Source organism: Nyctereutes procyonoides, unplaced genomic scaffold (genome assembly GCF_905146905.1).
Source record: "Nyctereutes procyonoides isolate TBG_1078 unplaced genomic scaffold, NYPRO_anot_genome, whole genome shotgun sequence".
NCBI lineage: Eukaryota > Metazoa > Chordata > Mammalia > Carnivora > Canidae > Nyctereutes > Nyctereutes procyonoides.
The window spans coordinates 34,728,953-34,753,638 of record NW_026575044.1 but is presented as its reverse complement, the minus strand read 5'-3'; the positions used below and the strand labels follow the sequence as shown (position 1 = coordinate 34,753,638).

General features: G+C 40.0%; 1 protein-coding gene across 1 annotated transcript in view; it reads right to left on the bottom strand.

Annotated features, from left to right (window-relative positions):
- Positions 1 to 24,686, bottom strand: part of CHST9 (carbohydrate sulfotransferase 9) — a 233,559-nt gene that overhangs the window by 25,178 nt on the left and 183,695 nt on the right. The window contains exon 5 of the mRNA XM_055324387.1: positions 2,445 to 2,482. Coding sequence (XP_055180362.1) covers positions 2,445 to 2,482 — 38 coding nt within the window. The remainder of the gene's footprint in view (positions 1 to 2,444; positions 2,483 to 24,686) is intronic.

The window sequence follows — 24,686 nt, the reverse complement described above, 5'->3', positions numbered from 1 at the left end:
CGTAAAAATTATTCAGAAAACCTACAGGAGATTTCATCTCTAGAAGGAACATTTTTCAGAGAGGAAATTGTTGCAGCACTGAACTGCCAAAGAGACAGCTGAAAAAATGGGTCATGCTTTCATCCCATTCTGGGACATAAGCTGCCAAGCGGTTCACTGCTCATTTTTGTCCTCTTCTCGTAAACAAGCTGCGTTAACAAGTTACTTTAAAAAAGCATACTAATTTCCCCAGTGAATTACACAGGAAAGAATCCAGCATTCCCTCCAGAGAACTCAAATAGTTGTTTGTTCTCAGAGCTCAGGTGTGGTAAAATTGCCGTCCGGCTAAAAATGCATGCTGGCTATTGGCCAGGAGGCTGGAGCTTTCCATCCACTCCAGCCCTGATTTCTCACATTGGTGTGCAACTCGTAGCTTGCTTAATGGGGGGGGGGGGGGAAAGGACTCGATTTTCAATTTCAATTTAATTACACAATCTATAGTGCCTAATGGGAAGGATTTAGGGGCAAAGATTAATGCTCAACAGTGCTCTATTTTACATTCTTTTCTGATAAGGAACGCTGTATTGATTATCCAAAGTGAGTTTTCAAATTTGTTTTTTAAAAGTCACAATTTTGGCAGGCTGATTTAAAGAAGGGATGTTACTCCATGTCTTGGTTCTTTTCCCAAATTAGATAAATTAGAAGTATAAGGTACCTTTTTGGATTGTATTGTCAGTGCATTCTTCAGAGTGGAGAGCTCTTTTCCACTTGGGAGAAGAATCGAAATTCTATTGTAAAATTAGAAATACCAGCTGCAGATACTGATTGAACAATGACTGTCCTGAGAATGACTGTATAACAAATATATTTAAGATTCTTCCTTATGTAATGAATATACCTAAGACCCTTCCTTATTATGTTAAAGTCTAAAGAATTTCACTCTTTTATTGAGACTGGAAACCATTATGATTTCATCTGGCAACAAATCAATGTTTCAGATTACAAGTAAATATTTGGTGTTCTATTTTGGTGTCCACATACTCTGTTAGTTTAGCCAAATGTAAAAAGATGGAAAATAAAGGAAATGAAAGTCTGCCCATAAGAGGTGGCCTTAATATATGTCTTGGTCAATTGCTTTAACTTGTTAACTTAATAAAGAAAACAGGTCTCTTTATAAGAAAAAGTATTCCCTATGTGACTTAAATAAATAAAAATGGTAGCAATAAACTTTACCGGTTAACTGTGCTCAGCCTTACCAAACCACTTGAGCACATACAAATAATTGAAAACATGGTGATCAAGAAATGAAGCTCGAAAAGCAAATAAACTATGTGAAACAGCTAACTGACTCTGTCATTGCACAATGACAGCATTTTCAAGTATTAAGATGGCTGCTACTATGAGTCGACATTTCCAATTATATGCAAAAGCAAAATGGTACCTGACTGGCATTAAATTTTGCCAACTGAACTGGTGGTGTCATACATTAGCCTAATGAGCTAACTATTTTTAGAGGTTGATGAGTAACAGGGCATCTGGCACAGATTAGGGAAAGCTAGAACTTAATTTGGGTGGAATGACAAGACTAGAATTGGAACTTACTTGGGAGGGCATTAGAAGACTTTGGAAAATGTATCCTTGACTGGTTTAAAAGTAGACTTACCACTCTTCTCCTTGGCAAGGGTGAGTTATAATTTAGGCCAGGGGAGAATGAAAAAAAAAAGTCATAGAGGTGCATGTTTGTGGGTGGAGTATGAGAATGATGCTGTCTGTTTTCCCTGAGTCTAGTGACCGAGGCAGCCTTGGGAACGACAGTCTCTCTGGTCTATGGAAGGAGGAGGTGGACTAGGGCAAGACAGGGTTTGGTGAAGGCATCTCTTGGTTTCATGGAAATTCCCTTGCTACATGGAGTGACTCCATGTACCAGCAAATAAAAAGAAGTCTGTAACAAGATTGGGTAAGAAAATAGTGAAGCAGACAGGAAGATATTATCTAATTCTGCATAGAAATCAAATATCAGAATGGAAAGCCAACTTGTATGTTTCTACTGCTGGGGGTTCCACTCTAAACTGTTTGGGAGGGAATGACTTTCAGCTGGGCAAATTAAAACTTGGGAAAGTCACATAGGAGAATCACTTTAGTTAAAGGAAAAATAGATAAAATTATCTATTTGTAGCCAATGCAGAAGTCATGAGACGTTCAGAGGAATGCTTATCAATCAGAACTGGCAGTCTTACTTCTCCACTGTTTCCTTCAGTGGGTGTGTGGAGGGAAGGGATGAGATGGGGAGACAAAGCACATGGTCACCCATGGATGACCAATTTATTTGTTCTCAGAACCAACAGCATGTATATTGCTCATACCTAATAATTAGTGAAACCTTTTTTTCCCATATTTACAAAGGCTTGACAATTAACATCTAGAGCATAATTGTACATCACAATTTATGAGAAGTGAGGAAATACCTGGTCGGTGATTTGTTCTTGGATTTTTTCTCTAGTCACTGAAAGAGAAAGCAAAAATAAATGTGACATTAAAGTGTGAAAATGAATAAAATGCAGTACTGATCCTGCTCTGTTCTCACTCAAAATTCCAAAGCAGTCATGGGCTCTCTATGCATACACTTGTATTGCGATATGGACCTTTACAATCACTCCAATAATAAGAAGAAACAGCCAAATTCTAAATAAATCACATTAGGCAGAGATGATAGAGAATGAAGTAGAAATCCGGTAAGGGTGATACCAGAAGAACCCATGAATCTTTGGCAGAGAAATGAAGAGAAGACCAAATAAAAACTTGAACAACAACCAGTTAAAAGTTTCCAAACATTGACAACCTGTTCAAGTACAATACCAACACGGAGTTCATGGAACCCTGAGGACTAGACAAAGAGCTCTACCGTGGCAGGTGGCAGAAATGCTACTTTAAAAAGCTTTTTTCTTACTCATGTAGATAATAAAGACATTATTATACTTTGTTGTTATGGTGCTGCAGAGATTAAAGTGAAAACCAACAGTTTTATAAAAGGTGTCTTGGTCAGGACAAAAAAAACCAGAGTAATGTATGAAAGGTAATGGGGATATAAGGAATAATGACACTAAAATAATAAAGCTTTGTAGTGAAAACATCCTGAAAGTGATTAATGTTGTACGTATCTTAAATAGAAGGAACAAAAATCCTTGTTAATAATAAATGATCAACAAACCAACAAATGAGAAAGAGGGGAAAAGAAGAAATTTTGTGGCACTACAGTTACTAGTGCTTGTGAACATCTTGATATGATATATACTTAATTAAAATGTCTTTTTAAAATTTTAAATAAGATAATTGTGCAGTCACTGGCATTTTTAGGAAATAATACAGACAGATCCTGTGTACCCTCTACTCAGTTCTCCCCAGTGGTGACATCTGGAAGATTAAAAGCACAGTATCACAACCAGGATGCTGACATTGACATGATCAGAATTTAGAGCATGTCCATCACCACAGGGATCCTTCATATTGTACTTTTAGAGTCACACCAATTTCCTCCCACCCACCCCCCTCTTCTTAGCCTCAGGCAATCACTAATCTCTTCTCCATTTCTATCATTTTGCCATTTCAAGAATGTTATGTAAATGGAATCCTCCATTTTATAACCTCTGAGATAGGTTTTTCTCATTTTCCAGAGATTCATCCATGCTGCCCCGTGTATTCTTGGGCATTTATTCCTTTTCATGGCTGAGTAGTATTCCATGATATGGATGTACCAAGGTGTGTTTAACCATTTGCCCACTGAAGGGCAGCTGGGTAGTTTCTAGATATTATGAATAAACTTCTGCCAACATTTACATAAATGGAGATACCTGGGTGACCCAGTGATTGAGCATTTGCCTTTGGCTCAGGTTGTGATCCTGGGGTCCTAGGATCGAGTCCTGCATCAGGCTCCCTACAGGGAGTCTGTTTCTCCCTCTGCCTATGTCTCTGCCTCTTTCTCTGTATCTCTCATAAATAAATAAATAAAATCTTTAAAGAAAATTTGCACAAAGGCTTTTTTTTTTTGTGAGTGCAAGTCTTTATTTCTTTGGGATAATTGTTCAAAAGTGCAATTACTGGGTTGTATGGTAGTTGCAGGTTTAGTTGTTTAACAAACTGCCAAGCTGTTTTTTTTTTTTTTTTTTAAGACAGGTAATGAATACCTGATATTTACCAGTTGATTGATCAACCCAGTTTACTAAGTATTCGGTACCAGGCAAGGTGTTATATGAAATACAGCAAAAGTATAAGGAGCATAAAAAATGGAATGACAGTGTTAAGAGTGGGCTATCGTGCCACTGTTACAAAATGCCTGGGGGCAATCTTGGAGTCTTCAGATAATAAGAAACAATTTCCTTCTTTTTTTAATAGTATTGCCCAATGACCTTATACATTTTAAAATATTTTTTTTTGTTGTATAATAAGTAGAATGTTTAATGAAGAGGTAACATAATTTGTGGAAAAAGCTTGGACTTTCGAATTAGACCACCAGTACTACCTAGGACAGAGAGCATCCAGCAGAAGGAAGAGCATGTGCAAAGCCATGTGACAAGACATGGAAAAGAAGCCATCATGGTCAGAGTGAAGAAATAAGGGTGGGGTTGTGTGGTGTAATATGGTGTGACGTAGACCACTTCTGGGAGACGTGTGATCATTACAAGAGTAGTGGGAAGTCAGTTATTAAGGAAATTTAGGCCTGGGTGGGGGTAGGGACATTGGAAAGGTGTGGTCAAATGTGCATTTTTAAAAGAGCACTCAATGCTTGTTGCTAACTGCAGAATAGGCTGGAGGGGATCCTGGGGTAACGGCAGCACTACAAAACCTTAGTTTTTTTTCCCTTAGGAACCAAGGCAAATCTGCAGGAATTCAAGAGAAAAATGAGAGCCCACACAATCAAATCATCATCATCTAATAATGTAGGAGCCCACTGGACTCTAGCAAATGCAGCAGACAACAACCTGGTATCTAGTTGCAGCCCTGCCATTTACTGGAAGTTTGATTTGGGGCCAGGTAACTAATGCCCTGGCTGTCTGGCCATCTATAACAAAGAGTTCATAATATCTACCCTTCTCCTGATCTGTGAGGATTAGAATGAAGTATGTATGCATCTTGCAGGCAAAGGATAAGCGAAGGGCATTCCAAGGAGTTGTGACAGGAAGAACAGTCTCAGAAGCAAGAAGAGGGTGTATTTTGGATAAATCTTGAGATTTTCTGAGTGGCTTATAGAGTGGAAGCATATACCAGAGCAAGTGTGAAATGCGGGGTGTGGGAAGAGAACAGCGTTGGTCCATTGTTGGCTTGAGGTGAGGCTGAGAAGAGCTTTTCAGGCTGTGGGAGGCCAGTGGAGGTTTGTCAGCAGCAGGGTGAGGTGACCAAAGCCATGCTTGAGAAAGATGACTTTGGTGATAGTGTGGAGAATGGGGTGACGGTGAGCGGGCAATAGGTGGCAGAGAGAGCAATAAGCATCTGCAGTGCTCAGGCAGGAGTGGTGAAGGTCTCAGCCCAAAAGGGAAAACAGAGATGGAGGGATGCCTGGAGCTGGTAGCCTTTCTGAGGTAGGTTCTGGAGACTGACTGAATGTGGCAAGTACAGGAGCAGGGAGCAAGGGCAACCTCGACATGTTCAGCTAGGGGAACTTGTGGAGAGTGGTGTTACCAAATGCACAGTGGAAAAGGAACAGAATTTAAAGAGAAGTTATTAAGTGAGCTCTATGGGTTTGTCCCCATAATTAAAATGAAGATATCTGTAGGTTATGAAAACTGCCATGGCAATTATGGTAAATAGAATAATGAACCCTCCCCAAATGTCCACATCCTATCTCTGAAACCTGTGAACGTGGTACCTTACATAGCAAAGGGACTTTGCAGGTGTGATTAAGTTAAGGGTCTCGAGATGGGGAGATTATCCAGGATTACTTGGAAGCACCCTATGTCATCACAAGGATCCTTACAAGACAGAGGTAGGAGAATCAGAGGCAGGGGAAAGACGGTGTGACCATGGAAGCAAGGGTCAGAGTGATACAGTGGCTGGAAGAGGCCACGAGCCGGGAAGGTGGGCAGTCTCTAGATTTGGGAAAGAGAAAGAAGTGGCTTCTCCCTCAAGCCTCCTGAAAGTTTGCAGTCTAGCCATACCTTTATCCTAGTCTAGTGAAACATCATTTTGAATGTCTGACCTCCCGAACTATAAGAGTGATACACTTGTAAGAACCCCGGCTACAGGGAGGATCCCAAGACACAAACCTGGGCCATGTCTTGAGATGACAAGACAGGTTAGATACAGGTTTCCTTGGCAAAGGGTCAGAGTGAGTCCAGGATTTGTGTCATCTGTCCAAATGAGGAAGAGGCGGGTGACCACTGGTGGTTAAAAGCGGCAGGAAACATATCCATGTTTTGGGTGGACTTAGATACCAGGTCAGTACAGCTCAGACAACAAGGTAGGTGCTGTGCTGGGGGACTGAGAAGGTAACCCAAGGGCTGATTCTGAAGGTAACAGGGCAGGCTTGTAGTTACTGAGGTCACTCAGTTGCTTGAGAATCACAGCGACTCAGAAACCAGCCAGACCATTTCTGTGAGTTACAGTTATTTAAATGTAAGAAAAATCATCTCCTCCTTTGAGCTATTAAAACTGTAATGAATTGAAATATATAATTATACAATTATTTTGTGGCCCTAGTGGTTATGATTGTGGCTACTGATAATTTTTTTCCTCCTGCTTACGGATAGTCTTAGGCTGGTGGAGATGTAAATGTTCCCTGGCAGATGCAAGAAAAAAGGAGGGAATCCCACTTAAGGAAAACCTAAGTCATTCCCAAGTTTATTCAAATCATATTTGAAAAAGAGGAATGGAATTTAGGGGATAAATTGTAACTGCATAAGCCTTTGCTAATAAAAGATTAAGAAGTATGTGGTTTAGCATCTTTTAATTATTTTTTCTAGCATCTTGCATATACAATGTTTGAAATCTCTGGTTGGATCAACATTATTTTGCTCAGAGGTTTGTGGACTTTGCATACTGATTCTTTCCTGTTTCCAAGTACAATTGCTTTTAGGCTATTTTTATTCACTTTAAAGGAATTTTAATAACTTTCTGTTGACAGCATGGACAGCTGGTCTTGAGAATTAAAGAAAATTCACTTGCTGACTGAGGAAGGAAGTGACATCAATGAGCTTCTAAAGTCAGCCCAGAGGGGGAAATTGGTTTGTGAGAGAGTGGCCTTTCATTGCACTGTATTTATCGAGCGATGCCTTGAGATGCAAATTGCTGTATCAATCAAACCTATGGTGCCTACCTCCAACCAACTTAGTGCAAACTGAAGGAACAATGCCCTGAAACTAGTGAGAGGAAAAAGGATGAGGGGTGCAGGAACCTACAGGCTAAGTGAATTACGGGAGCTCATGATCCCCTCTCTCTGGGCTGATACTTCCTTTCCTGTCAAGCCTCAATTTCTTTGTCTAGAAAATGAGTTTGGTGTAATCTGTTGGTTGAAGTCAGTCTTTCTGTGACAGATGGCTACTAAGACCATGTACCAATATATATAGTGTAGACATGTTATCTCTCTACTTTGTCCCAAAGAGTGCTATCAATTGCTTTATATCCCCCACTGAGAGCTATCTGGAAAGAGGGATCCTGAGGTAGTCATATATAGCTACTACCCTGATCTCTCAATACTTTAAAAATCAGCATTCAATGTTTATAACTACTGAAGAAAAAGTCAGGCACCCACTGATGGGGACTTTAAATAACAATGACAATAGAAAGAACAAGTTAATTGTCATAATAATGAATGACTTAATTCTTCACCACCACCAGAGAATTTCCCTTTGGAGCTACAGTAATCCATTTTTCAAAGATAACCTGTGGTGCAAAGGGATTGTGGGTGTAGTGTGGGTTGTGTCATGTAAGCATGCGTGTGAGGCTGGCAGGAAAGTACCTAGATACATTTTATGGTACCAGCTGAAAAATTAGATTGCTATTATTTATTTTTAGCTCACTTAGAAAGTGTTTGATGTGGCTATAGTCACAGTTCAGGAATAAATAATTTGAGTTTGAATTAACGATCTAGTATCAAAGCGAATTTAGTTCGGCCTAAGAGACAGATGCATTAACATTGGTTTCTCTTCCTTGTCTCGAAACATATTTGGGGTCTTCAATTAAATTTTCAAATTTTATAAGTTAAATACGTAATTTGATCTATTCAAAAAATATTGGTTAAGTAAATAATGAGCTCTCAATAGCCAGTCTTCAGGCCATAGGATTTTCAGACTATCCCAAGCCTAGAGATGCTTTGACTCTAGCAAAATTCATTCATTTGATCCTACAGCAATATATATTAATGAGCATCTATTCTGGACAATATGCTCGGTGTGCTGGAGGCACAGAAGTAAAGTAGAGGAAACAAGATGAGCACACAAAAAGGCAATCACGTGAAAGCACAGAGCTGTAAGGGGTTATTAGTAAATTGTATAAGGATTCAGATCAGAGTATTTAAATTTTGATATAGTAGCAATGGTGATGGATTCGCTTTCAGACTTTCCTGGTCTGGGCTTTGCCACTATCAAGTTGTACAGTACTTAGCAAATAACTTTACTCTTCTAGTCTTTGTCTTTGGCACATAATGACAATGTTTCAAGTACAGATGGTTTCTAAGTTTGTTTCTAGTTACTTACGTTCTTTGGCTCTAAAAAGAATGAAGGAAATGGAACATTTCCATAGAATTGGCTCCCTAAAAAAAGAGAAGAGGTCATGTTTGGTAGGGGAACCTGGGCATGCCTCATGGAGGAGACAGCATTTGATCTGGGTAGGACAGCACCAGAAGCAGGTTGGAGGAAAGGAATTTTACCCAGAAGGAAAAGCATGAGCAAAAGCACAGAACCAGGAAGTGCACGGGGCATGTACAGGGAGTAGTAAACCGTTGCCTTGACTTCAGTGGAGTCTGTAAATTAGTGAGGAGTAAGGGGCAAGGCAGAAATCTGCGTAATAAACCAATGCCACAGAGGGCCCTAAATACTTAGGAAGAGATTTTGACATTTGTTTCATCAGGGAGCTCTAGAAGATTTTTGAGTCAGAAATTGTTCAAAACTGTTTAAAAATTAATCTAAGTGCTATGGCTTGAGAAAGGGGGTGGGGTAAGAATGAAGGTGAATGTGACACACTGGGTGAGTAGAGTGGATGTAAAAATTCAGATGGGGGGGCTGGGACAGTGGGACAGCAGGAAGAAAGGAATTAAAGATTCCTTTAGAACTTTTTTGTTCTTGCTTTGTGTGTATTTTTTTATTTTCAATTTTTTTAAATCCAAGTATAATTAACAAATAGTATTATATTAATTTCTGATCGATAAGTACAATGATTCAACATTCTATACCTTACTCAGTGCTCAAAATTAACCAAGATCTTTAGCTTAAGTTACTTGGGAGAAGATGTGCTTCATGCAGAAGTGGAAACAAGGAAACAGAGCCAGTTTAAAGGAGAAAATTTGGTGAGTAATGGTGGAGGTGGGATCATCAGCTCAGTTCGGTGCTGGTGAAGTTAAAATGCCAGTAAGACATCCTAGGGGAGATGCAAGGTGAGCTCAGGAAAGAACTCAGTATCAGGCAACCTTCTGCGGAGAGCTGTTGGGAAGTTTCAGGATGAGAGACTCGTCTTACAGCAGAGGGAGGGAAATAAATACCAAATTACTTTGGGAAACAGTTGTATTTGTATTTGAGTGGTTTGATGTCTCCTCAGGTAATGGAATTCAATGTTTACCTCATCTGCAGCCAATATGAAGAGACACTGTCTCTAGGCTAAACTAAGCTAATACACAGATTTACTATCAGGCACCAGCAAGTTAGAAGTCTGGTTTCAGAGCCTATGTTCTCACTGGTCCTGGGTCCGAGTCAAAGGCTATGACTTCTGACACCAGTCCAATGTGTGTTTTTTCTTTAACACCAAATAATTAACTTAGTTCTTCATGAATGCTGCCTGGGTATCTCACAACTTTAACTCGGTTTTGACACCATCTACCTGAAAAGAGTGTCAGATCCCATATATTAAGGGCTCAGCTCTACAAGACTACCCCTTGCCCCCCACTTTAGATGCCAGTTGTTAGTCTAGGTGGTCCTCTGTGCTTTTGACTGACCAGCTATAGATGGAAGGTGCCAATAACCCCCTTCTTGAGTTTAATTTGCTGGAGAGGCTTACAGAACTAAGAAATATTATATACATATATTTTTTAATAATAAATTTATTTTTTATTGGTGTTCAATTTGCCAACATATAGAATAACACCCAGTGCTTATCCCCTCAAGTGCCCCCCTCAGTGCCCGTCATCCATTCACCCCCACCCCCGGCCCTCCTCCCCTTTCTCCACCCCTAGTTCGTTTCCCAGAGTTAGGAGTCTTTATGTTCTGTCTCCCTTTCTGATATTTCCTACCCATTTCTTCTCCCTTCCCTTCTATTCCCTTTCACTATTATTTATATTCCCCAAATAAATGAGAACATATAATGTTGGTCCTTTATATTTATTGGATTATTGGCTTATTGTAAAAGGATATCACTTAGGAATAGCTCGATGGAAGACACACAGGCCACAGTACGTGGGAAGGGGGTTGGAGTTTGCATGCTTTCTGGACACGCTACTCTCCCTGAATCTGCACTGTTCACCAACCCAGAATTTCTCTGAACTCTGTTCTTTTTTTTTTTTTTTAATGGAGACTGCACTGCATAGCTATGATTGATTAAATCACTGACCATTGGTGAGGTGCACTTAAAGAAAAATTTTTCTTTCAAATTCAAACAAGATTTTAAGCCAAACAAGATTTTTTTTTTTTAAGAGCAACACTAAACTGGAACACTGGTTAATTCTTACTGAACTTTCAGGGTACTGGAAACTTCAGACAGCATATATGGATCTTTTCTCAATTACCTCTTTTCCATACATCAACACTTGCTCACTTAAGGTTAGCACTAGCTGAAAGGATTGTTAATGTGCTATAATTGTTAGTCAATCTTGCAGCTCTTTGTACATGATCTAAACATACCTCTAGAGAGTTTGTTTGGATAGTGTAGGTTATGGTTTATGTGGAGAGAAAAGGTGAAGGCTATGGTTTTTTTCAGTGGTCCCTCTGTATGATCTGGGGTCACGCTGTGGCATGCGGTGGGTCTGTGGTTCAGGCAACAGAAACCAGGTGTAAATGGGCAGCTTTTAGGTGGCTCCATGTGGCATCATTTTCCCAGTATCAACCTACAAGATATTGTCCTGTACAATATGAACCAGAGGGGATAGATGCATGATTTTTATATTTTTATTTCATTTCCCTAATATTTTGCATATTTTTTGGCATTTGGGGAATTTTTGCCATTTGTTTTCTGTTTGTTTTTTTTTACATTTCAGAGTTCCTAAGTATCTCCTCATCACCCCTCCTAGCCCAGGGGTGGGGGTGAAGAGTGAGGGGTTGGGGATGGGGAGGACAGTAGGAGAGCAGAGGGAGGTGTCATAAGTCAATTCTATGGTGGGAATCCTTTTTTGATACCCAGGAAATGGTGGAAATCACGAAGCTCAACATGATCTATGGCTGTACCCCAGTGAATTCTTCTTTCATCTGAGACTTACATCATTAAAATTAATTAGGGGGAAGTTATTTAATAATTATTTGAATCAAAGCTGGCTTCTTGCTTTTTGTAAGAAAAGATTTTAGGGTTTTAAAGCTCATCTTTTTTTTTTTTTCCTTAGGAAAACATGTTGATTATTCTGTTTCTCGATGGTGACAGAATAATTTTTTGTTATTTTTCCTTCCTTTTGGAAAATTTATATCTCTGGTTAAGTTTGGTTGGTGCTGTGAAAGTAATAATTTGAACAAGGCACTTACCCTCAAAAATCCCTAAACCATTTTATACATGAATTTTTATATATTTTTTTTATTTTAAATCTCTCATTCTGGGATCCCTGGGTGGCTCAGCGGTTGACCATATGCCTTTGGCTCAGGGCGCGATCCTGGAGACCCAGGATTGAGTCCCACGTCGGGCTCCCTGCATGGAGCCTGCTTCTCCCTCTTGCCTATATCTCTGCCTCTCTCGCTCTGTGTCTCTCATGAATAAATAGAATCTTTAGAAAAAATAAATCTCTCATTCTTTCTTTTTCCTTGAGAGAACAGAGGACGTAAACCTTTAGAGTTTTATGGTACAGGCAAATAATATTAATTCTGCTAGAGTGCCATAGTGAGTGGTCACATCAATATAATTCTTACATTTAAAACAGTAAATAGTATAAATAAGAACTTGAGATGCTAATTTATTTCCTCCCACTGTCTTGCCGTTCCATCATGTTAGGATCAATAATATTTTGGTAGTTTGAATCATCAATTACAATCTTATATAACCAGAAAGTCCCTTCTTGACTTTGTTTAAATTTGCTACTTTATAGAGATTTTCTTCTATGTCTGTTAGAGAATACTTGCTATATAAAAACTAGTTATAACAGCATAATGCTGGTTCTGAAATAACCAGATATATTATGTTTCTTCTGTAACAACACTGACCTAGGAAAAGTCCCTTTCAGAAAGTAGCCTGTGAATACTTCTCATTGCTACCTGAGATTTTTTTCACACACATCAGAGCATTTCCAAAACCTAGATCAGTTTTAATAATGAGCTATTCAGCAATGATCATAGAAAGTTAATTCAATGCCCTTGACTATAAGCAAGACATTTAAAATCCATAGAAATCTCATCATGGCCATTATATTGAGATGATTTTCAGAAGGATTGGGTAAAGGCAGAGGACAAGTGAGGACACCATTTCAGGGCCCTTGGGGAGAGTACAAGGAGGTCCCGAGGAAAAGCAAGTGGTGTTGGGATGTAGAAGAAGGACCTATTCCTGAAAGGTGCAGCAGGTAAAGGTAACTATTTGACAGATTAGTGAAAGGGAGAAATCAGGATAGTTAGCAGTTTCCAGGGTTGGTGTCCACTTGGATGGTGATGCCATCCAAGGAGCAGTTTTAGAGGGTAAGATAATGCATTCTGATTTATAGGTGTTTTAAATATCTGTGGGACTTTTAGGGAAGAGACGTCTAGAATGAGAAGAAATGGGGTTAGATGTGATCAGAGGAAGAGGTGCTCAGAAAGATAAAGAGAGTGGTCAGAAAGGTATAAAAAATTTGACAAGGGTGTGATATCAAGGACGTTAACAAGTCAGGAAGGATCCAGTCTTCATTGCTGGCAGTAGGACACAATGGCAACCCCTTGGGAGGAGAATTTGTCAACATCTAACAAAATGTCTTAACAATTTGCCCTGTGTCAACCTTTTGACTCCTATTTCTAGATCTGTCCTTGAAGATATACCTGTGCAATATAAAAAGTATATGCACATGGGTGTTCATGACAGCATTACAAAAAATAACAAAAGACAACAAATAAACCATTAGAAACAACTATAAGGGGGTGCCTGGGTGGCTCAGTGGTTGAGCGTCGGCCTTTGGCTCAGGCTGTGATCCCAGGGTCCTGGGATTGAGTCCCGCATCAGGCTTCCCTCAGGGAGCCTGCTTCTCCCTCTGCCTATGTCTCTGCTCTATGTCTCTTATGAATAAATAAATAATATATTTTTTTAAAGAAATAACTGTAAGTACACCCACACAGTAGAAAACTACTTATTTATAAAAACATAGGATGGAAAATCTCTCTGAGATAAGAACATGAATATATCTATATGGGTACATTTGCAAAAGAACCATAGAGGGAGCAAACCAGAGACTACTGAAAATACTTCCTTATAGGGAAGGGTGTGGGTGAGTCGGGTGGAAGAGAATATGTTTGGGAATAAGACCTCTCTGAGAACACATTTTAATAGAATCATGACCTTTGAATCACATAAATACTTTTCATATCCAAAATATGATGCTATCAATCTACTTCTCCACACAGTGTTCTCTGCTGCGTCATGTTGGCTCTCTTTAAGTATTTGACGGTCTCTCATTTTACCAATACATTACTTAAAGATAGACTCCTCTCCCACTTCCTGGGACACCACAGACACTGAGTCTATTTCTACATCTTATCCTCCAGCTGTACCACTTTAGTTAAGCCTGGCAGTATCTTCAAGCTTCTAGAAGTCTGCAGCCTGGTAAATCATTACTGGGACTAGTCATAAAAGCTAATGCTGGTGCTCATTACCAAGCCATTTGGGTCGATTTTTTGAGAACTCAGAGAATGAAAAGATTAGCTGCCTTCAAGCTCCCCCAGCTGTTCAAATAGAATAACTTCACGAAGCCCTAGGGTGCTGGGCGGCACAGATTCAAGCTTATATTTTTAAAGAGCATTTAAAAAAATAAGTGAAACAACTCCTTATGTGTCTCTTCAAATGTATACACTTATTGCAACTTAAAGAATATTCTTTAATGGTAGAAAGTTGTGATTAAGAGCACAGACGTGGGTGTCAGACATATACGAGTTCCAGCACACAGCTGTGTAATCTCGGACAATTTACTTAGCATCTCTAACCCTTGTTTCTAAACCTTGTTTCTCTAAAATGGGGATTATCCAAACAATACCTACCTCATGAGGTTTTCATGAGGAATGAATGACATAATGCTTGTATCATAATTAGCACAATGCCTGGCACATATTAGGTGCTCAATAAATGTAGCCACTTTTATTATGTACAGTATCTCTTATTACAATTATAAGAAGGATAGTGGAAATGATTATATGCAACCCAAGCATTTAGAGCCAGGGCAGCTAAATCCTGGTCTTATAAGAAGAAAATTTTAAATATATTTAGAGAGAAATAATAAACTTCATTTCACATAAGAATATTTAGGCAGAACTGAGATCTTGATGTAGCTAACACAAACTGTAGTAAAAGCTTGAGAACATTTACTCAAGTTCTAAAGTTTTAAGAACACTGGAGAAGAGAGAAAGACAAATACTGTATGATCTTAACTTCTATGTGGAATCTAAAAAAAAAAAAAAAAGAAAGAAAAGTCATAGAAAAAAGATCAGACATGTGGCTACCAGAGATAGATGGTGCTGGTGGTTGGGGTGGGATGACTGGAGAAAGGTGGTCAGTCAAAAGGTATAAACTGCCAGTTATAAGATAAACAAGTACTGTGATATACCGTACGAGATGATGACTACAGTTAACTCTGCTGTATTATATACAGGAAAGCTGTTAGAAGAGTAAATCCTAAAGTTCTCATCACAGGAGAGACACTTTTTCTTTTTTCTTTTGTTCTTGCTGTCTCTATATGAGATGATGGATGGTACCTGAACCTATGGTGATAATCATTTCACAATATATGTAAATCAAGCCATATGCTATATAACTTATACAGTGATGTGTGTCACTTATTTCATAATACAAGCAGAAAAAAATTGGAGAACACATCTAAATCCATATCACGTCCTTTATTCCATTGCTCACATTTAATTTAGCCACTAAGAAATTAGTGCGAAAATTTATAGATTTACTTAGAGGCAGCTCTTGTCTTGTATGTTTCCGTTAATTGCCTTCCCAAGATATTGGTTATACAGAGTGTACGTTTGTTCTCAACCACCCATCTGGTTCCTGGACCGGTGCCTAGAAAGGCCTGGCTGCTTCTGCTTGGGTCTGTTTCGGTCTGTTTGCACCTGTCCTAGACGGGGCTGGGAGGCTTTTGTGGTCAGCACCTCTGCAAAGGACAATCATGTATTCATGCGAATGCAGGCAGGGAAAGAAGGCACTTTTCTTTTTTAACCTCCAGAAACAAATACCATTTCAAATTTCAAATTTCTTTTTCCTACTTAGTACACACCACTTATATGTGTTTTCTTTTTCTTGATGCATAAGTGAGAAAAATCAAAGCTAGGTCCAGATCACAGTAGTGGACAATCCAGTGTTCCTCATGGCTGAGCTTCTCAGGAGGGCAGAGAGAAGAGGAAACAGCCATGCCAAGTTCCTGACTGCTGACCACTCCCCCCAAACCGCAGCTCTCAGGGATCCAGACCCTTGGCCCTTGCACCTCCAGCAGCCTTGTCTGCTTGCCACACAAATGTACATGCTTTCCACACTAGTAACACCACCTTCTACATGATGTGGAAGAGGATGGAAGCCTGTGTGGGAGAAGGAGCAGCTCTGAGTGCTGCCCTTCTAGAACACAGCCAAAGGACATGTGTAGGGCTGAACCTGTGCTTCACTGTATGGCACATGGAGGGAGCATGAGGTGACCACGCCAAGAAAGAGGGGATCCAACAGATGAATGTGCAGGGAAAGATGTAACATGGGAAGTCTTCATGCCTAGTGGCCAGTCAAGAAGGCAGGAGCTTTCATCTGGAAAATAAGAGGCACACCTCTTTTTTCACGTTCTGAAGACTTTATTTCATGACTTATTGTCCAAAGTCAACATCTTCTTGAGAAGCTTACTTAAAACAACGTAAAACTTAATATGAAGAATCATTCCCAATTAATAGCACTGGGCCAGGCATTATTTGGGTTTAAAATTGTAGCTGTGACAAGCCTTGGAGCCTCAGGTGAGGAGGCTCACCTGGTTGGTGTGAAGTAACTCAGACTGGCGCCTGGAAAGTGTTATTTCCACCTGCAAGGGCAGTCGTTTGCCGGGAGTACAACCAGTTGATAACTATGTGAGGACTTGTGTATGGAAACCTGAGTGAACTGGCAACATATTATTCATTTACTCCAGTAACATTCCCGGCTTTTTATAGATCGGAACCCCTGGGCAGCAGGCCATCTGGCTTGCCCTTTCATCTGACCCTGGCCTGTGGCATGGGCTTTGGCATGCACAGATCTGAGTTCAAGTTTGAGCACTGCCACTCATTAGCTGTGCTACCTTAGGCAAGTTATTTAACATCTTTAAGCCACGAATGCAAATCAGAGAGATGTGGAAAATAATGGGATGACTTCAGGTGTTGCATGAATAATGTGTGCCAAGGGCCCAGAAGAGCTTAGCCCACGTTCACTCTTCTCTTTACCTCCTGCAACCACAGTACAAAGTACCTGGAAAGTTAATGGTAGCAAGCTCTTATGTTAGTACCATCAGATGCTGAATACCTTCACAGGGATCAGACAGGCTTGTAGCTGGCTGGTAGGACTAGCCAGATACTCAGGTGGGAAACATCTCCTAGCAGGACAAGAAAGGATATTGAAGAAGTGAACATGAAGGTAAAAAAAACCCTGCTGGAATTCTGACTCTATCAGTGAGATGAGATTGGCAATCAGAACAGAACAACTGTATATGATCTATTTCAGTCTGTTAGCAAAAATCTGAAATTTATTCATAATGCTGCCTTTATCCTTTTTAATAATTGTTATGTTCCTTCCAAAGTCTCCAGCATTCCCAACTGATGGACCCAACCGATTACTTAATGTAGGAAAATTCAAATTGTTAATAATTCTTAATAAGAAATTTTTTGGCAGGTCATCTGGGTGGCTCAGTTGGTTGAGTGTCTGATGGTTTGACTGATTTCGTTGGCTCAGGTCTTGACCTCATGGGTTGTGGGATGGTGCCCTACGACTGACTCCTCCCTTCCCAGGACAGAAAGATCCTCTCTCTCTGTCCCTGTTCCCACTCATGGGCACATGCTCACTTTCTCGCTCTAAAAATAAACAAATATTTAAAAAAAGAACTTTTTGGTAAGTTTAAGAGATGAAATACTTTATAACAACTATGATTTCTATGACCACTATTGTAAAAAAATCAAAGTTAAACTGAAATGGATAGGATACTTTCAATTTTTCTAAAGAGATCACCTGTATTTATTTTTATTTTTTATTATTTTAAAGATTTTATTTATTCATTTGAGACAGAAAGAGAGAGATAAAGATAAAATGAGCAGTGGGGAGAATCAGAGGGAGACGAGAAGCAGACTCCCGCTGAGCAGGGAGCCCAGTGAGGGGTCGATCCCAGGACCTGGAAATCATGACCTGAGCTGAAGGCTGATGCTTAACCATTTGAGCCACCCAAGTGCTCCTAAAGAAGTTGCTTTTAAACCCTTGGAAAAAATCAGGCACAGCAAAAGTGAGTAAAAGCCTTGAAAAATTATTTCTTGTCTTATACTCTGAAACAGAAATATACATCCATTTTAAATTACAAGAATTTTAATCTAGTACTTTGGGGATTCAAAAATTTCATTTCCCTGCCTTAAATTCTTTTAAAACAACATGATAAGAACACAAATACTGTACTTAGTATTTCTTGATTTAAACTGAATCCTTGATAAAATGCTGATACTGGTTTAGAATCTGGCTCAGCCTCACACATCCTCATCCATTTGCACGCACATGCATGTACATACACACGTACACATATATAGTTGTTTATAACTGTTTGGCCTTCCAAAGAATTAATCACAAATCTTCCTGTTATGGCAAGATGTCTTCACAGCTGTCCTATCAATTTCCTAGTCTCCCTTGGTGATGCTGGAAAGGATCCTAAGTTGGTATCAACTAAACAGGTGAAGGGCAGTTGGCTATTTTGAGGCACATGAATTATTTTAAAAGTTTAGGTTCTCCCTAGTGAGTTTTTTGGTGATCATTGGTGATAAGAAAACAAGACTTTAATTCTTCCTTTCTATGAAGGATTTATGGAAATTCCTGTACAAGTTTAAAAGATTATGGAATGCTACATAATCTAATGCTCCAGTTGGCAGATGTCTTGGGCTAGCCTGAGGAGTCAAATAATTTTAATCTCAGGAATAATCAAGCAGACACTCCAGAAACACTGGTTGGGGGGACAGGTCAAAAGGATAGTGTGAACTAAATGTTGAGGGCTTTATTCCTTCTTTTATGAAATTCTAAAAGTAGTCATATTCCCTGTGAAAAGATTTCCAATATTAAGAAAGTATAAAGAGGAAATTAAAAGTGTCACCTTACTCCCAGTCCTGCTCCCCGCGGGAAGCACAATTAATAGCTTCTTGTACAACATTCTGAAAGTTTTGTTGCACATGCAAGGATTTTTACATCTGTCTTTTAATTTTTTTTTAAGTAGGTTCCATGCCCAATGTGGAGCTCAACGTCGGGCCTGAAGTCACAACCCTGAGATCATGACCTGAGCTGATAAGCGAAATAAGTCAATCAGAGAAAGACAGTTATCGTATGATCTCACTCATATGTGGAATTTAAGAAACATAACAGAGGATCATAGGGGAAGAGAGGAAAAAATAAAACAAGGTGAAATCAGAGAGAGAGAGAGAGAGAGAGAAAGACAAACCATAAGAGACTCTTAATTGTAGGAAACAAACTGATGGTTGTTGGAGGGGAGGTGAGTGAAAAGATGGGATAATTGAGGGATGGACATTAAGGAGGGCAGGTGATGTAATGAGCACTAGGTGTTATATAAGACTGATGAATCACTACCTCTATCTCTGAAACTAATAATACATTATATATTAATTGTAATTAAAAAAAGACCTGAGCTGAGATCAAGATTCAGATGCTTAACTGACTGAGCCCTCCAGCTGCCCCTTTTTGCTTTTGAACATCAGTGCTCCTATGCTATGTGTGCTCTGTAGCTACATCTGTTTTTTCTTTCATTTAACCCGCATTTTAAACTTCTCTTTGTCAGTCCATATAGATACACCCTGTCATTTTTAATAATTGCATTGTATTCTACTGAATAGAAGACCTGTCACCTTTCAAACAGTTTAGAAATTTCATACTTACAACCAGTTTGTCAATGAACTTTCTTTTATCTTTACGTACTCATATAGGTTATTCTGTAGGTTAAATTCTTAGAGCTTGAATTGCTTGGCCAAAGGGTATGTCAATGTAAAATTCTGGTCGTTAAAGGACTATGAATATAGTTACACAAATTTACATCCCCGCTAACAATGTATGACAGTATGTTTTTCCCACATCTTCTAGCTGTTAACATTGTTGAGCTTTGAAATCATATTGCCATTGCTAACTCATGGATTTAACTGGAATTCAAAAAATTGCAAGTGAGAAAAAAAAATTGCAAAAACTATTATGAGTGAGGTTGACACTTTTACGTTTACCAATCACTGGGTGATTATCTTTGAGAGTTGTCCATTTTCCACACATCTACCTTTCATCTTTTCATTTGTAATAGCTTATTGCACATCAAATTCATTTAGATATTTGTGTGCAAATTCTGAAGAATTTTTAACTCTTCGCTGTCTCTCAAGTTGGATCACGGAAAATACATTTTGTGTGAATGTTTTTACTATTTGTGAAGTAAACCGATTAAATTTTCTACTGTGCTACATGCATTTCATGCTGTTCTTAGAATGTGTTGCTTAATCCACGGCTATTTTAAAAAGTCAGCTATTTTCTTCCAGTACTTTTACCATTTGTTATTGTTGACTTATCTTAAGCTTGGACATGCTTGAAATTTATTTTGGTGCAATGCTTAAGTAAAGGAGTTGGGTCTCCGATCATCTCCACTCTGTTGAGTATTTATCTATTCTTGATTGAATTCATGCACCTTTGTGTTTTAATGCTTTACTATCTAGTCTTCCTTCTTTATTCTCCCTCACCCCCATTAATTCCTAAATAACGTAAAGGCATGAAAGCCTCTATGCAGGCAGAAGGTGACCTCTGGTTGGTAATATATATTTGGCAATTTTGCTTTGCAGATGAAAATGGTTTTATTCTACAAAATCGTTTTTCAAAGACTGCAGCCAGCCACTGCTCTCAACTTTGAGGACAGAGCAATGCATAAGAATGAAAATGTCCATGTTCTTACCGAGCTTACATTATAGACGGGGGCAAGGATAGATAATCGGCAAATTAACAAATATAGAATATCATATTGTGCCAAGAAGTGGCATGAAGAAAATAAATTATGGTGGTGACACTTAGCAAGAGGGAGGAGGGAGGTATCTTAGATCAGCTATTTGGGGAAGGTTTCCGAGTGACATTTGAGCATCGCTCTAAGTTACTTAAGCTCCTATCTGATTTCCTTCTCAACAACTTGACCTTGACACTTCAGAGTCTAAAACAGAGTTTGTTATCTTTCTCTTAAAATCTGTTCCCCTCTGGCCTTCCTCATTTTGATCAGTGCTATCATTAAATCTCGAAGTCACTCAGACCCTAAAACCTTCGGGTCAGCCTGACTTCTTTCTTTCCTTACCTAGCCAGCCTGTCAGGAGGTCTCTGGCACCTTCTCTAGGACACCTTTGACATCCGCCTCCTCCACGCTGCGGCCAGTCCTGTGGCACGTGCTTTCAGTTTCTCACAATGAGATGACTGAATCTGCCTCCAAATGGGCCTCTCTGATACAGATGCAATGAAACGCCGAGACACTTGCACCCCGATGTTTATAGCAGCAATGTTCACAATAGCTAAACTGTGGAAGGAGCCTCGGTGTCCATCGAAAGACGAATGGATAAAGAAGATGTGGTTTATGTATACAATGGACTCAGCCATTAGAAATGACAAATACCCACCCTTTGCTTCGATGTGGATGGAACTGGAGGGTATTATGCTGAGTGAAATAAGTCAGTTGGAGAAGGACAAACATTTTATGGTCTCATTCATTTGAGGAATATAAATAATAGTGAAAGGGAATAGAAGGGAAGGGAGAAGAAATGGGTAGAAAATATCAGAAAGGGAGACAGAACATGAAGACTCCTAACTCTGGGAAACGAACTAGGGGTGCTGGAAGGGGAGGAGGGCGGGGGGTGGGGGTGAATGGGTGACGGGCACTGAGGGTGGGCACTTGACGGGATGAGCACTGGGTGTTATTCTGTATGTTGGCAAATTGAACACCAATAAAAAATAAATTTATTATTAAAAAAAAAAATGGGCCTCTCTGCCCTCCACCTTTCAACCCCTGCTCACCCTGCTGTAATATTAACCACCCACAGCTTTCTGATAAAAACTTTTGAACTGCCAGTGGAAAACATTTTTGCCTACAGAATGAAACAAGAGATTTCTTCCTCTTGGATTCAAGATCCTGCAAAACCTGCGGTCTGCACAATTTTCAACTCCTCTATCCAAATCGACACTTACTCTGCCAGGTACGATTCTAAACACATATAATATATGTTAACACATATATTAACTCACTTAGGCCTCACGACAATGCTCTGACGCAGATACTACTATGCTTCTTATTTTACAGATGGAGCTGTCAAGGCCCAGAGAAGTTAATTGACTTGTCTAAAGCCATGGAGCCAGCACATAGCCAGGATTTTAATGGAGCTAGTCGAGCTCTACTGCCTGGCCTCTGACCAGAGTGGTATATGCTGTCTTCTACGATTTCAGAATCTGTTCCTGCTTGTGTGTGATTGATGCTACTCCTCTAGGCAAGGATACTCTCTCCCTAGCTCTATTTCTGCTTGTCCAAGTCCTCAAGGCCCAGCTGGGGTAGCCTGCCATTCCCACCTCTTGCCAGCCTCATCCTCAGTGGGTGACCCCATCTGTGAATTCTCAAAACAATCCTGTGATGTCACCTACTACCACATGGTAGCACATGTGATATTGTCTACGTGTTTTGTTCTTGCAACTAGACTTCCAACTATATTAAGGCAGATGTGGTGGCTTACTTCTCTGGGTCCTTAAGAAAGACTTAGCTCATACAGTAGGTACTTAGGGTTGACTATTGTAGGGGTTGGTCATAGAGCACTTTGTGGAATCCTGTATCCAGATATTATTGGCTTTAGTACGTTTAAATTTAAGACACGCCATATAAAAAGTTGTGAATAAGGACAGGGAAATTCACTCAGCAAACGCTTACTGAGCATCTGCTGTGCACCAGGCTTTGTTCTAGTCCCTGGGATGCATCAATGAACAAATGAGACTCAGTCAGATGAGGCCAGGTCATCACCTGTGATAACAAATGATCACCAGGTCATAGTAGCTTAAGATGAAAGGTTTCTTTTCTTTCTTCTTTCTTTCTTTCTTTCTTTCTTTCTTTCTTTCTTTCTTTCTTTCTTTCTTTCTTCTTCTTTCTTTTCTTTCTTTCTTTTCCTTTTTTTAAAACTTTTTAATTGTGTGTGTGTGTGTGTGTGTATAAATTTACCATTTAGTCATTTTATATTTAATTGTGCAGTCCAGTAGCACTAAGTACATACACTTTGTGTAACCATCACTATTCATCTCTAGAACTTTTTCATCATTCCACACGGAAACTGTATCCATTAAAAAGTAGCTCTCTATTCCCCCCTCTCATATTTGCAAATCTTTTTAAAATTTAAATTAAATTAATTAACATATAATTGGTATCAGAGGTAGAGGTCAGCACTGGGTATTATTAGGTAGATGAATCACTGACCTCTACCTTTAAAAAGTTTATTTCTTCATCATGCCATATGTTTTCTTGGTGGCCAGGGAGATTTTGCTCAACTCACTCACTCAGGGACCCAGCCCAGTGGAGCAACCTCCATTTTGAAAGGTGTCAGGAGGAGGGAATGTGGTAGAGAGTGTGGAAGGCTCCAACCAGACATGGCACACATCCTTTCTGCTCTTCTGTTGGCCAAAAAAAGTCACACAGCCTTTTCTGTATCTAAGTAGTCAGGAAAACAGCCTCCTACAGTGGACTTGGAAAGAGAGCCAGATGTCAGTGGATGGCTCTCATGGTGACACATAAAGATTTCTGCCTTTTGGAACTTGCTCTACACTCTAGAGGGGGATGCAGACAATGAGTTATAGACACAATAGGTAAGTAAACCATAGAATATGTTAGAAGATGATAAGTGCAGGCTCCTGGGTGGCTCAGTTGGTTAAGTAGCTGCCTTAAGCTCAGATCGTGATCCCGGGGTCCTGGGATCGAGCTCCTTAGTGAGCTCTCAGCAGGGAGCCTGCTTCTCTCTCTGCCCCTCCTCCAGCTCGTGCTCTCTCTCATTGGCTTGCTCTCTCACTCTCTCAAATAAATAAATAAAAAATATTTTAAAAGAAAGAAGATGATAAGTGATATGGAGTAAGAACAGGTAGAAGGAGCAAAGGGGCTGTAGTAGAGATGGCGGCAAACTGCATGCAGTGCATACTTGGGTGTCCATCAGGGCAGTACCATTGGACAAGGACTTGATAGAGGGGAAGCAGTTAGTTGGGGCTATCCAGAAAAGAGGGTTCTGGATGGAGGGAGTAGCAGGGAGCCCACAATGACAACGTCTCTGTATCTGAAGAACAGCAAAGAAGCTGGTATGGCTGGGGTAGATGAGGATGGGCAGGGGCCTAGATGCTGAGGCCAGGGCACATGGGGCCTTGGGAGCCACTGTAGATATCCTGGCTTTTATGCTGAATGACACAGGGAGCCATGGCAGGGTTTTGAGCAGGAAAATAACATACTGCATTTAACTTCAAGAAGGATCTGCATTAAGAAGGAACACTTGGAGGGTGAGCGGCTGGTGCAGTAATCTAGGTGAGAGCTGATGGCAGTTCACAAGGGCCGATGGCACTTCTCCTTGCCGATCTCTGATCACAGATTCCCTTTTGGGTGTGTGCACGTTTTAAAATGCGGTTTTAGTTTCAAATGCTGCACAGCACTGAGACTGAAACACGGTTTCTTCCCACAGCCCCCATGATGGCCTCTGCCTTCCCCTAGCCTCCACCTCTGACACCTGGTTCACTAACTTCCACCATGCTGGCCCCCTTTCCATCACTTGATGACCTTCGAGTTCTTTCCAGCCTCGCCGACATGCCATTCACCCAGGGCACCCTTCTCCTGTTCAGCTCAAATGTCTCATGGGAGGGAGGATTTCCCTGACCAGGTAGCTTAAGGGAGGACTTGATTGTCCTTGGTCCCATCCCTCTGTGCACTT